We start from the raw sequence: 12,260 nt of genomic DNA, 5'->3' as shown, positions 1-12,260 counted from the left end.
TAACAACTTTGCATTACACAAACTCTCCATATTTTTTTTCAAATGCAAAATGTTTTTAACATAAAAAAAATGGCGTTATGAACTTTTAAAAATGACAATCTAAATCATATTCAGATATCAGCAGAATGCAAAAGGTTTATATTTCACTCTTTACCTAATACAATGTCCATCGATCTTATGCCTGGTCTTCACTTTTCCACGTAATGTTATGAACTGATGAAGAAAAAAAATCTGCATTTGTGATCTGGGATTCCAGTCAAAAACGTTGTAGTACCTCAGTTGTGCCAGTAGGAGGCAATAATATCAACATTAACACATTAAAATTCAAGCCATCCTTTGCTTTGACACTGGCTACCCTTTGCTCTCAGTCTTACAACGTTTTGAGTTCCATTTGAAGTTTATAAGAAAGAAATATTAGAGAGGATGGAGGAAGATGTTGGAATAATCTCCAACCATCGAGTTAAAGCACTAATGGAGATTTTAGGAATTTTTTCGGTGGAAAAAATTCCTAAAATTCCAAATCCAGAACTGCTGACAGTTGTGGATTTGAACTACCAGAACAGTTGAACATCATCTTTTTGCCAAATATCGGTGTTGGTATTGATGGGGCCTCAACGTTTATCCAATATTTTAAGTTCCACAAAATATATGAAGCAACTGTCAGTAATCAATGGTAGTGAAATGTTTGATTATTAACAGAAAAAGTGAGAAAAGATGTCCTCTGATTTTTCGAAGGTCATCTGACTATCACTTGTAGTAATATAACCTCTGTCATAATGTGCAGCCTCTCGTGTGAATCCACTCAGAATTGTCTAAAACATCATCATAGTGGACGGTAAGCCGGTTGGACACGAGGTCTGATGATCTCGTCTTGGCACTGATGTGTGACCTCCAGCCTGTGTAGAGCAGTCCTCTGGCCTACTTCAATCCCGGCCAGCCCCTCTCACCACAGGACGCTTCTCCAGTGAAGGACAGCGGTGACGGAGCATACAGGTCCGAGTCAGTATCCGACTCCCCTTCGGCTATGAACGGTCGGACCCTGGCGCAGATTGAGCGTCCGCCTACAGCTTCAGCCGCTGCACCGCCTCCTCCTCCTCCTGAGCCCGCAAAGAAAGACGGCCCAAAGAAGTCCTCTTTCGCCTGAGAGATGCTGAAGCCGCTGAAAGAGCGCTCCAGCTCCTCGTGGTCAACAGACGGGATGGAGAGGGAGGTGTCGCTCTCCACAGCCGTGGCATCGTGCTGACACCTGTGCCTCCTGTGGCGCCGCCTGCCCTGAGAGCTGCTCTCCCTGCCGCTCCCGCACGCGCCCGAGGATGACCTGTCATGTGTCGGTGCGGGTGGTGGAGGCAGGCGGAAGACGGTGGGAGACTGGTCGCCGGCGGCTAAGACGGGCGAAGGGGTGTTGGCCATGCTGCTGCCCCAGGCAGGCTGGCTGAGAGGGTGCTGCAGCTGGTGCTGCCAGGAAGTGGAGGGGCGGCTGTTGCTGCCAGATGGAGTGCCAACCGGCCACACCACGGACTGACCGAGTAAAGGATCTTTCTTTTCCAGAGACCTATCAGAACGGGAGACATCTGCCACGGCAGAACATGTCTTGGCTTTCTTTTCCACCTTGGTCGCCTCGTCTTCGTCCTTCTCTTCCTTGGTCTCCTCCGGGCTGTGGTAAGGCGGTGCTGGGTACGGCTCCTTGGAGTTAAAAAAGGCTTCTGTTTCTGAATGAGTGATGCCCATGCGCTGCACATACACATTGACCAGGAAATCAAGTTTCCTGTCCATGCAGAAAACCTACAGGAAGAAGAAAAAAACAATACAAATATTACAACTCAGAATTGGAACAAGGTAACCAACAAATACCTTCTTAAAGGGGCAATGTGCCATACTCTAAAATGGCACATTGTCAAGTACCTATGTTACCTTCAGTTACAAAAATGCTGTAAATATCAAAAATTACTTATATCTGATTTTGTAATTTCATGGCTAGAAATTGGGCCTCTGTCTCTTTAAGAAGCTCCTGCTCTTTCTGACACTTTGCCTTCAGCATGTCATCACAGCAACATTCCTCCATAAAGTGTTAACAACGTTTTTACCAGTGCTTCATGGAGAACTAACTCGTATGATGAGAACAGCAGAGCAGTTCCACCATGTGTTTGCTGATTGCTGCTGCTGCTAGTCTGAGGAGTCGAATGGGGCAAGAGGAAGCTTGAGTGAAGCTCTAAGGAGGAGGAGCTTTGGGTAAATGGGCGGTGCATAGTAGGAGCTAGCGTTTAGGCAACCCTGAATGGTTGCGATGGGAGATTCAAGCATTCTCAAACATGGACCAAACTTTTTCCATATTTCCCTTCTCTGGTGGGGGGCCGTAGTCAGTTTGTTACAGAAAAATTGTGACGATTGCAGGAGTGCCTAAATGTAAAAATGTGTTGTTTTCCAGAAAGCTCAATCAAATAACCCTCTCTGGGTTCTTCACAGAAAAAATCCAGGAAATAACACTATTTATGAAATAAATACCGTATTTTCCGGACTACAAGCCGCAACCCCAAAGTTTTCTAAAAAAAACCCAGTAAACATACATATATAAGCCGCAGAGATATCTGTGGCTATGAGCCACAGATATCTCTGCCGCTCCAGGTTTTCCACAATTTTGCAGGGTGAAAGAATCACCTGGCTTATTCCAAGAGACGAAAGTTGCAGCAGAGGGGGGTGGACACCCAAAATTTGAATCATAACAGGTCAATTGAATATCACATTTATGACGGTTGAAAAAGAAAAAGTTGCCAAGTTTAGATTTAACTGAACTGATTACGGTATTTTCCAAACGGTAACTGTAACAGTAAAAGTGCTGATCCTTCGTGTTGCTACTAGCATGTGCTAAATGAAATGGGCCCTTTCTTCTTCTTCTTCTTCTTCTTCTTCTTCTTCTTCTTCTTCTTGTTCTTTAGATTTCAACAGCAGCTTGCATCCATTATTGTTGCACTACTGCCATCTATTGGATCCTAATATCTATACCTCAAATTCTCATAATGATCCTAGTATTATTTAAAAAACCGAAAAATCTTCTTTTTCCCCTCAGTGCTATTTAACTGATCAACAGCTTTCTCAAATTTTAATTCCCTATTAAAACCTAATTCCGTTTTAATGGGCGCTTTCTTCTTTTATTTCCAATTTTGACTTCCAATGATTCATTTCCTGCTAAAGAGCCCCCTGGTGGCTGAAGAAAAATCCACATATAAGCTGCACTGGGCTATAAGCCGCAAGGTTCAAAGCTTAGGAAAAAAGCAGCGGCTTATAGTCCAGAAAATACGGTATATGAAAAAAAATCTAAATGCTCTCTGGTATTGTTCAGGGGGCCGGATCAAATGTGGAGGCGGGCCGGATTCGGCCCACGGGCTGTAGTTTGGGGACCACTGGTGTAGATGTTCTCTGAACTGGTGGACAGTTGGGACACGCCCACCTGTTTCTCCACTTTGACAAGTCGTCCCATCATGCTCTGGTCCTCCACTCCCTCTCCATCCACTTTGGATCCTTTACCAATGATCTGGTCAACTCTAGGGTTTAAAAAAACGTTTAGTCAGATGGGATAAAACAAACAATTCCATGTCAGCCAGAAAACTTCAGAAGTTTACCATTAAAAATGTTTAAAATGCAAAGATGTAAATGAGTCTGACATGAGAAAATGAAAAAAGAATTCTGTCTTCAAGCTCCACATAAATGACGGCGTTTTAAAAAGTAGTAGCTTTCAATGAAATGTGTGGATCCATGCATTATGAGACAAAGTATGAACAAAGCCTGAAAGACATATTCAGTCTGAGGCCATAGTGCATCACTGGGCATGCCTCTGTGGTGCTGGTCATGCTTCATTTCCATTGCATCCTATGGGGGGAATCTATTCATCTGTCTCTCTGTTGGGAGAACAAGCATCTAGCACTTCAAACCCCTGTTGAGTGAGGCCATTGGCTCATTAACATATGTAAGTAGTAGTTTTAACTAATTGGTTTGTATCTCCTCCTCTTATTGGTGGCAGGTTGTTAAAGAGTATAATTTAACAAACAAAACTGTACATTTGACCTTATAAAAAAAATAAAAATAAAATTTGTTATCTTGTTAATGTAATGAGACAAATCAAGAGGCTGAAGCTCAAAAGGGGTTCAGTCAAAATGAAACTGCTCCAATATTTGAGCTATGGTACACAGAGGGTAAATGCTGATAAATGGTCTAAAGGTGCAGTCTATTAACCTAACCTAGGACCTTCAGTGGACTTCTTATGGCGCGGTGTTGTTGGGGGAGGGGGCCCCACAATCATATCTATCCTGGCAAGGCACACAGAGACGATATGAGGGCAATGCAAAATGAAGCAACGTGTGAATCACATTAGCTATGAAGAACAAGTTTCAATATATTCCTCTGACACACATGCACGCACACACACACACGCACACACACACACACACACAGGGACACAGTGAATCTGACTAGCTGCATGGATGAAGTGTAGGCATTTCACTGCTGGAATATATTTTTTGTGCATGTTAGACCTTCGGGGCGTCAGGATTTTGAGGAGGCTGATAAAACTGACAAAACAAAAAGAAGACAATGTTACACTGGATACTTTTGTGAAGGAGTGAACTGTACTGTGGTGCTGGATAAAAGCTGCAGATATAGATCTGAATACAGCACATGTAGCTGGACAAATGAAACAGGCAGGTCAATGGCGCGTGTGTATCACAACATGTGTGTATCCGCCGTGAAGTCCAGATTTCAACCGTGTTCACACCAAGCCACCCCCAGAGTAAAACATGTACTTGCCTGGACTGCAGGTTCTTAATGCGACACAGCATGTCCAGGTGGCCTGCAGAGTACTGCTCAATCACGTCCATCACATCATAAGGCCGCAGACTCTCCTTGAACCTCCTCTTTGACACCAGGAACTTCATGACACTGTGGGGGATGACACCTTGTTTTCACAAACCACGTGAATTTATTTGCTATTCAAAATATCAATGTATTTAAAGTGACCAGCTTTAAAGGTGTGATTGGACTTTTGTTTGTGTTTGGCTGAAAGAAGCCATTTATTTCAAACATGAGAAAAACTAATCAGAGCAGAGACCACCAGGTTCAGACTGGGTCTTAGATGGACAGGGGTGAACTGGGAGGGACGTCAGGCTGGTGATAGGAATCTACCCATGTCTAATATTTAAGGCCAGCACTCTAATGTGTTAATATGTATCAATTAATCACATACATCTTAACACGTAAAAATTTTAAATGAAATTAATGACATTTATTTTTATCTACAAAAGTGAAGAGGCAGAACCCTTGTATTCGCTTGTTTCTAGTACGCCCGTAAATCTGTTGCACAAGAGACATCCGCAGACAACAAAGATGGAAAACAAAGGCGCTTTGATTGACACATTGAGGTTCATTTTTGCTTTAAAAGACAATCTGATGGAACGCTGGAGAAGACTGTTACTGTGTACAAGTTCTGCTAAAAGGAGCTGGCCTACGAAACTATTCAAGCATTAAATACTCAATGCTAAACATGTTGCAGCAGCACAAACGTCCCCAACACTAATGTCAGCATCGACAGCACACATTTCTAAAGAAGTACTTTTTCAAAAACGCTACATGAATGATCACACTTCTTGAAATCTGAACAGAACTAATTTGATGGCTAAATAACCTAAATATAACAGATTAAAAACAATAAACATCTTTGTTGTTTTGTTCATATTTATTCAAAAAAGTGAAAACGTTGCTTACTTTGTCAATATATGTTTTTTGACTAAAATGCAATTAATTGCTGATTAATGAATTACATATCTTGCCATTAACTCAATTTTTTTTAATATAATCCCACCACAACTACTATTAGCCTGTTTTGCTAGCATTAGTAAAAAGTCAAAATAAAATGCTATGGAAAGATAATCCTTACCAAATAGCCCTAACAGTAACCTTGAGTCCTGGAGGTAATTCCTGGGTGAAAAACTCACAGTGGCAGCTCTTATCATCACCGATTTCCTCTCCGGGGAGGCTCGCCTCTGGAAAGCAAAGACAAAAAGAGGGAATATTTTTACCTTTTCTTGCATGTGAACCACGAGCAACAGAAGCAAAGCGTGGTTCTTGCTTTTATCCTTACAGGTTACACTTTGGTGTTAAGCCAGTTAGCCTGCTGTAAATGCAATGAACGACCTTTGAGGAGAACCACAGAGTAAAGGATTGTGTGGAGCAGAATTGAAGGATAGAGCTGGAGTGATAAAGGAAGCTACTGAGACCTTTAATGACAATTACTCTCTTCCCGCCACCAGTTATTGGATTAGCACAGTCAGCATTGGATTTCACATGTTTAGCTTAGCCACTAGGCTAAGCTAAACATGCTAAAGGTGTCATAAAGGTGTCAAGACCTAACTGCAGAAATAAGTTGAAACTTTTGTGGTGAAAATGGGGCCTTTTTCATGCAAAATAAAGCAGGATTTTTGACTACAACATATCTGTGTGAGTTTGTCTTAATGCTTGACTTGAACCCGCTGTTAGCTTAGCCTCCGTTTGCTGGGGGGGGAAACAAGCTTCATAATTGTGTGTTTTCCAATATTGTGTAGAGGTATTAAAATCATACCATGCTCTCAGATATACTCATGCTTTACAGCCTTCAGTCAAAACAAGGAGAAAATAAATATAATAGAAAATTATAGAGGGGTTCAGGTCAAGTCAACAAATGTCAGCATGCAGTTTTCTTAGAAACGGGTAAAGCCAAATTTTTTCTTGTTTTTTTTTTTTTATATATAGTTTCTCTGTAGAAGCCAACCAATAAAAATACTTCCAATATCTTACTTATTAAACCTTCAATTGCTGCAAAGAGAAAAAGAGGAGAGACATGAGGGGAAAAGATTTGTTATGGATTCTGTAGCTGGATGACAATGGTAGACAAATCTGTTGTAAACATGGATGCATGTGGATCCACTAAATAGTTTCTGATTCAGGTTTAAATTGCCTCTTCTGTCTAAATGGCGATCAACTGGTTGGTATAAATTTACAAAACACTACACACTAAAGAAACTTACAGATTAAATCAGAGGTAAAAACTCAAGCTATGTCATGGTGACTTGTCTAACCTGGAGAACTCTTCAGTCCAAAGTCTTCATCCTGCATTTCAATCAGCACTTTAACATGTCATGAGGTGAAAGAAGAAAACATACAGCTGATGAGAGTTGGTTCAAACTGTTCAACAGAAAATGTAAAGAGATGATGAAGAATCTTTCTAGATTTGTGGCACAGTGTCCTGGATGATGCATGGATGTAAAGTGTAGCAAACAGTCATTTTAGTCTTTAACCTGGAAAACATTTTTCTGAAGCTGTGAATTTTGAAAAATTACAGACCATCAAGCTTAAAATATAATTGAATAATATAATTAATATTTTATGTCTAATTTAAAGGAAGATGACTTTTTCTAATGGGGTTTCAGATCTAAACAGACAGAATAATGTAATCTATTAGCCATGTCCACAGCTTCCTGGTTTTAGCTGGTAAAACGCTGAACTGCTGTTGACTCTGATATGGCTGAACACTCAGGGCAGAAAGGCCAGTGGGGCGGCATGAGCGCTCAACGGAAAAAATTAAATACATTAAAATGGCAAATTTTCTCAATAGTTTTTCTGCATGTCCATTCAATGGTTTCGTGACTTTTACAATCTAACATATACTATTAGTGATGTAATAATATAAAAAACCAGAGGAGCATCTGAATGGGTTTGGTGTTGTCTGGCCTCCACATGTTCTTCACCTGAACCAGTTCCTCCAACATCAGTTGCTGCATTTCCATTAACCATGAAACTGGGCAAACTGAAATTCTGAAAATAAATTTGCTTTGTGGGAACACGGCAATTTAATTTTTTCGATAAAGCATTTTCAGTAAGATCAAAACATTTTCTTCATATTGCAATGCATGTCATCAACATGTTACTACTGGGGAAAATCATGAAGGAGAAGACGACAGGAAGTGACAGTTTGTTTTTGTTTTTCAGACAGCGTGCAGCCGGCTCCACCAGCTCTCACAGCATCACGGTTCATAAAAAGTTGGGTGTCATTTGAACGTGTTGAATCCATAACTCTTCTGGAAAATTACCAATTTCTACAAATTCAAATTCTATTGAAGCGGAATTACCATTTCAACCAAACAGACCTACAGTCTATTGTTTCAACCGTGACATGAGATCAGTCACGCTTAACAGATAAAAAGTACCAATAACTTTTTGTCCCCTGATCTAAATAAAAATCACTGAAAATCATGCACACTATATTCATCTCAGCTGCACTTTAGCACTCTTTGTTATTCAGTTTTACTGCATTTTGTTTTCTTACCATCTGAGTTTTGGCGAGAGGCGCCGCCTCGGACTCTGCTCCAGCTCTTGGTGCTTTTGCTCGGGCTGGCTTCAGCGCCGTCTTCTGCCCCCGGAGAGGGGGCTTTCCCCTTAGTCACGGGGGCTTTGGAAGGACTGGGAAACACCTTGTCCTTCAGACTGGCTTTCCGACTACGCAGAGCAAGGAAGGAATATTCAATGAATGTGACTGAGTTATTGCTGTACATCATGCCCAAATGAAATCACAATATAAAATGTATTTATCTTTGTTGTTTTTTTGTTTTTTTTGCAAAACCTTTGATAAATTAGCACTTGCGATAATTTTTCTTACCTCAGAAGAAACTCAAAAAGGCCAAAGTCCTACAGCAGAAGAAGCCATGTCCACATACGAGCATAGTGGAGCATTGAGTGGGTCAGGCAAGCAGCAAGAAAGCTACAAGCAGGCATGCATGTGAAGCAAAGTTGCAGCTGTGGTCTCACTCTACGCAAAACAAAAAAAAAAGTGAACACTAATCATGCAAAAAATAAAAATAAATCACCCTGATACTGTATGCTCTGTCAGATACTCTGGAGCTGTTAGGCACTCAGCAGTGTGCAGCTGCCTGCTGTACAGAGTTTCACAACGGCTGATCTGGCAAAAAAAAGTCAGCAAGCAAATTAACTGCAATAAAGACATTACTAAACAAAGCCATAAATCAACAGTGGCAGGGACCTAAACAGGGGGTGAATATCTGCATGTTCTCTGAGGGGGGGAAAAACACGTGAAAGGTTGAGGGAGAGTAGCTTTTGATTCTTAAATACAGATCACTGACAGCATTTTTACATCCTATAATCATCTAGTCATCTAGTAATCTTGACCTAAAAACACGTGTGCTCATCATTGAGCCATCTTGGTTTAGCTTTAGTTCAAACAAAGAAGGAAACAAGGTGGGGAATGAAGGAAACACAAGAACTTGCAGTGCAGCTTGTTAGAATCTGTGCAGCAACTATACCTAAGAGTTCTTGGGCAGCACCCACAAAGTCTGTCTTTGTGTGCATTTTCACTACTGGAGGGGTGGGCAGTAGAGGAGACACAAAAAGATACAACAGCAGTGGAGACAGTCACAAAAACACCAGTGTGCCATAATATGATGCCAGTAACACTTTACTATAACCACAGTGTGAAATTCAATTTAATTCACTATCCTTTTTTAAATGGTTCTCATTATGTTCTTTTTTAATTATTATTACATTCCATTCAACAAAATCGGAATTATCTAACTAAGGGGTTAGCTATGATAGAGTGTTACTACATCGTCAATTATTTCACATGTTTTCTTGACCAAAAACAGTGATGTACAGTTCAAGCGCAGCTCTTAAAGTGATCCAAAGAAATAGTACTGAGGCAATGCTGGAAGCTGGAGGGGCGGGGGTCAAAGAGCAGCTTCTTTGTGAATATTTAGGGTGGCCAGGTGCCCCTCTTATGTGAGACTGAAAAACAGTTTAAAACCTTCTCATACAATTTCAGAAATGATCAACATTTTCCACCTTTCAGAAGCAACGCAGCAAGGTGACACTTACAAACAGCAATTTATTGAGGGGTGTCAGATTACAGAGGACTGCATACATGCCACGCGTTCTGGTTTTTGTTTGCTTTTTTTTTTTTAAATAAGGAGTTTTGCACCCACTCATAAAGGGAGATGATGAATTGTATTCACATCATGAAGAAGATGAGATTTCAGCAATGTTATTAAATTCCCATGTTTGATCAGAGATTTCACAAACCAACAAACTCTATTTTACATGGTAATGTGTAATCACTGTGGAATAATTGAAGTTAACGGGAAGTTACCATTGGATTAAGAATCTCTTCTTCAAGGGACAGTATAGCAAAGTAGCCTTCTAATTTAGCTTTAAGTTAAAAATCAAATGCTAACTGCAGCATTGCAAGCAGCTAGTCTGTAACCATATTCTAATAGGGCTAAAAAATCATTTGTATCTTGTCTCTCGCTGGCTTTATTTTATCAAGATGAAAAAGTTTGAAGTGGTGGGAACTTCTGTGTTTTGGTAACAAACTCTTGTCAGCTAGCTGACAACAGCCAGAGGTCTTTACTAGTTGACTCTGCCTAACAACAGAGGCATCTGCTTCCTCTCTTCAAAATAAGTCGTAAACATGTAGATTCAACAAGGTGCCAAGCAGACGGCAGTGACAGTCATATCCGCAGCCCAATAAAAGGAGCTCAGTATTATTTTCAAACTACAGATAAAAAGTTGTTACCCATGATGCCATTTGTCTGTAACTGACAACATAACTGCTGCTTCAGCAGTAGCAGCTGAAGTCATTGCCAAACTACAACACACTGTGGCGCTATTAGACAAATTTTTCTCAGACTTTCCTTGCCTTGTCTTGCTCACCCATCCTCCATACACAAAGTCTCACAGAGAGTTCGTTGGGATCTGGTCACCCTGTGAATATCTTGTAAAGCTGTGAGAGGCCAGAATGAGCTGATCTTTGAGCGAGAGAGCAAATGCAGCAAGACCATTCTTGAAGGAGGCACTTATCGCTCAGCCACGATCATGTCCGACACACACACACACACACACACACACACACACACACACGCACACACACACACACACACACACACACACACACACACACACACACACACACACACGCGCACACACCCATATACTTCGCACACTCCCCCCCCAAGAAGAGTGCCTCAGCAGCATCTAAGAGCCAAATTGAAGTGAAGCCAAAGGAAGGTGAAAGAGGAGAATAAAAGAATCATTTCACAGACCTGGGTGAGGTTTCTGCCTGAGAATCTTTCCTGTAAGGAGAAAAAGGCACAAACTATCAGCTGCAGCTTCTCTGCATTAGTAAATGATTGATCAGCATCACTCTATGATGTTAGGGTGGAGATTCTTTAGAACTACAAATGAAAAAACAAATGAAGAGGACACAAATTATTGGACCAGGGACATTTAATCTCCTGCAGTTACAGCACAACATGTGGATCTGCAAGAATTATTATTACTATTTTTTGAGAAAACATCTTTGTTTACAAATATAAAGAAAAACCTAAACGTGAAATAAAGTATGCCAGGAGTTCAACATTCATATCTGCTTACAGCATTTTGGTTTGTATTCTTGGAAAAAGTGAATAAGTATAGTCTGATGTAGTTAACCAAAACTATAAAAAAAATAAAATGAATACATAAATGGGTGACAATGAAAGAAATGTACATTTGTAAACATGAAATTTGCCAAATATCATAATTAGATTAATTGCCAGTCATCCAGCTGCACTCATATTCTTTCCATGAAAACCAAAAATAATATGCCCATACCTTAGTGAAAATTTTGTGTCAATATTACAAATAATAAAATAATTATTTTCAAAATGTTCCAGAATAAATGATGTCTCCTATGAAACCAGCAGGGGGCAGCAGTAGCTGCATGAGTTTTACCAGTTACAGATTCACTGATGGACATACAGGTGAAGTGGTGAAATGCTTAAAAACATTCACATACTGTGGCACAGCTGGTAGCACTGTTGCCTAGCAACAGGTTGTGAGTTTGAATCCCAGCCTGTGTTTACTGCATGGAGTTAGCATGTTGTCACTGTTCAAACGCTTTTCTCACAGTCCAGAAACATGACTGGCAGGTTAACATATATAATACATAAATCATATTCCTACCTGAATGACTTTCCCTTCAGATTCCTCAGCAGGTCCAGTTGATTCAGTGGTGGGATGATTCTAGGAACACAGAAATAGGATTGCATCATTCTGTTAAGATGGTTTAACCCATTTAAAATGGTTAAAGCTTGCCTTCAGGGTCCTTTCAAGCTTAACACATCAAATCTGGCATCTAACCCTAACCCTTTCACCTCAAATTATGATTTAAGGTTAGAAGCAGCACCAGATAT

The 12,260-nt window shown here is 40.5% G+C and overlaps 1 protein-coding gene across 1 annotated transcript in view; it reads right to left on the bottom strand.

Annotated features, from left to right (window-relative positions):
• Window positions 1-839: 839 nt before the first annotated feature.
• The window catches only part of kcnq2a (potassium voltage-gated channel, KQT-like subfamily, member 2a), a 35,162-nt gene continuing 23,741 nt past the window's right edge, over window positions 840-12,260 (bottom strand). Inside the window, exons 9-19 of the mRNA XM_088006873.1 lie at window positions 12,031-12,090; window positions 11,130-11,159; window positions 9,339-9,392; window positions 8,348-8,517; window positions 7,101-7,148; window positions 6,820-6,837; window positions 5,924-6,029; window positions 4,798-4,929; window positions 4,233-4,301; window positions 3,446-3,539; window positions 840-1,782 (exon numbers count right to left, since the gene is read on the bottom strand). Of these exons, the coding sequence (XP_087862999.1) occupies window positions 919-1,782; window positions 3,446-3,539; window positions 4,233-4,301; window positions 4,798-4,929; window positions 5,924-6,029; window positions 6,820-6,837; window positions 7,101-7,148; window positions 8,348-8,517; window positions 9,339-9,392; window positions 11,130-11,159; window positions 12,031-12,090 (1,645 nt within the window). The 3' untranslated portion in view covers window positions 840-918. The remainder of the gene's footprint in view (window positions 1,783-3,445; window positions 3,540-4,232; window positions 4,302-4,797; window positions 4,930-5,923; window positions 6,030-6,819; window positions 6,838-7,100; window positions 7,149-8,347; window positions 8,518-9,338; window positions 9,393-11,129; window positions 11,160-12,030; window positions 12,091-12,260) is intronic.

This window comes from Poecilia mexicana, unplaced genomic scaffold, assembly GCF_051168715.1.
Source record: "Poecilia mexicana isolate PSO_F unplaced genomic scaffold, ASM5116871v1 scaffold_7, whole genome shotgun sequence".
In the NCBI taxonomy this organism is placed as follows: Eukaryota; Metazoa; Chordata; class Actinopteri; order Cyprinodontiformes; family Poeciliidae; genus Poecilia; species Poecilia mexicana.
Note: the sequence above shows the minus strand (reverse complement) of the source record. Positions and strands in the feature narration are given on the sequence as shown.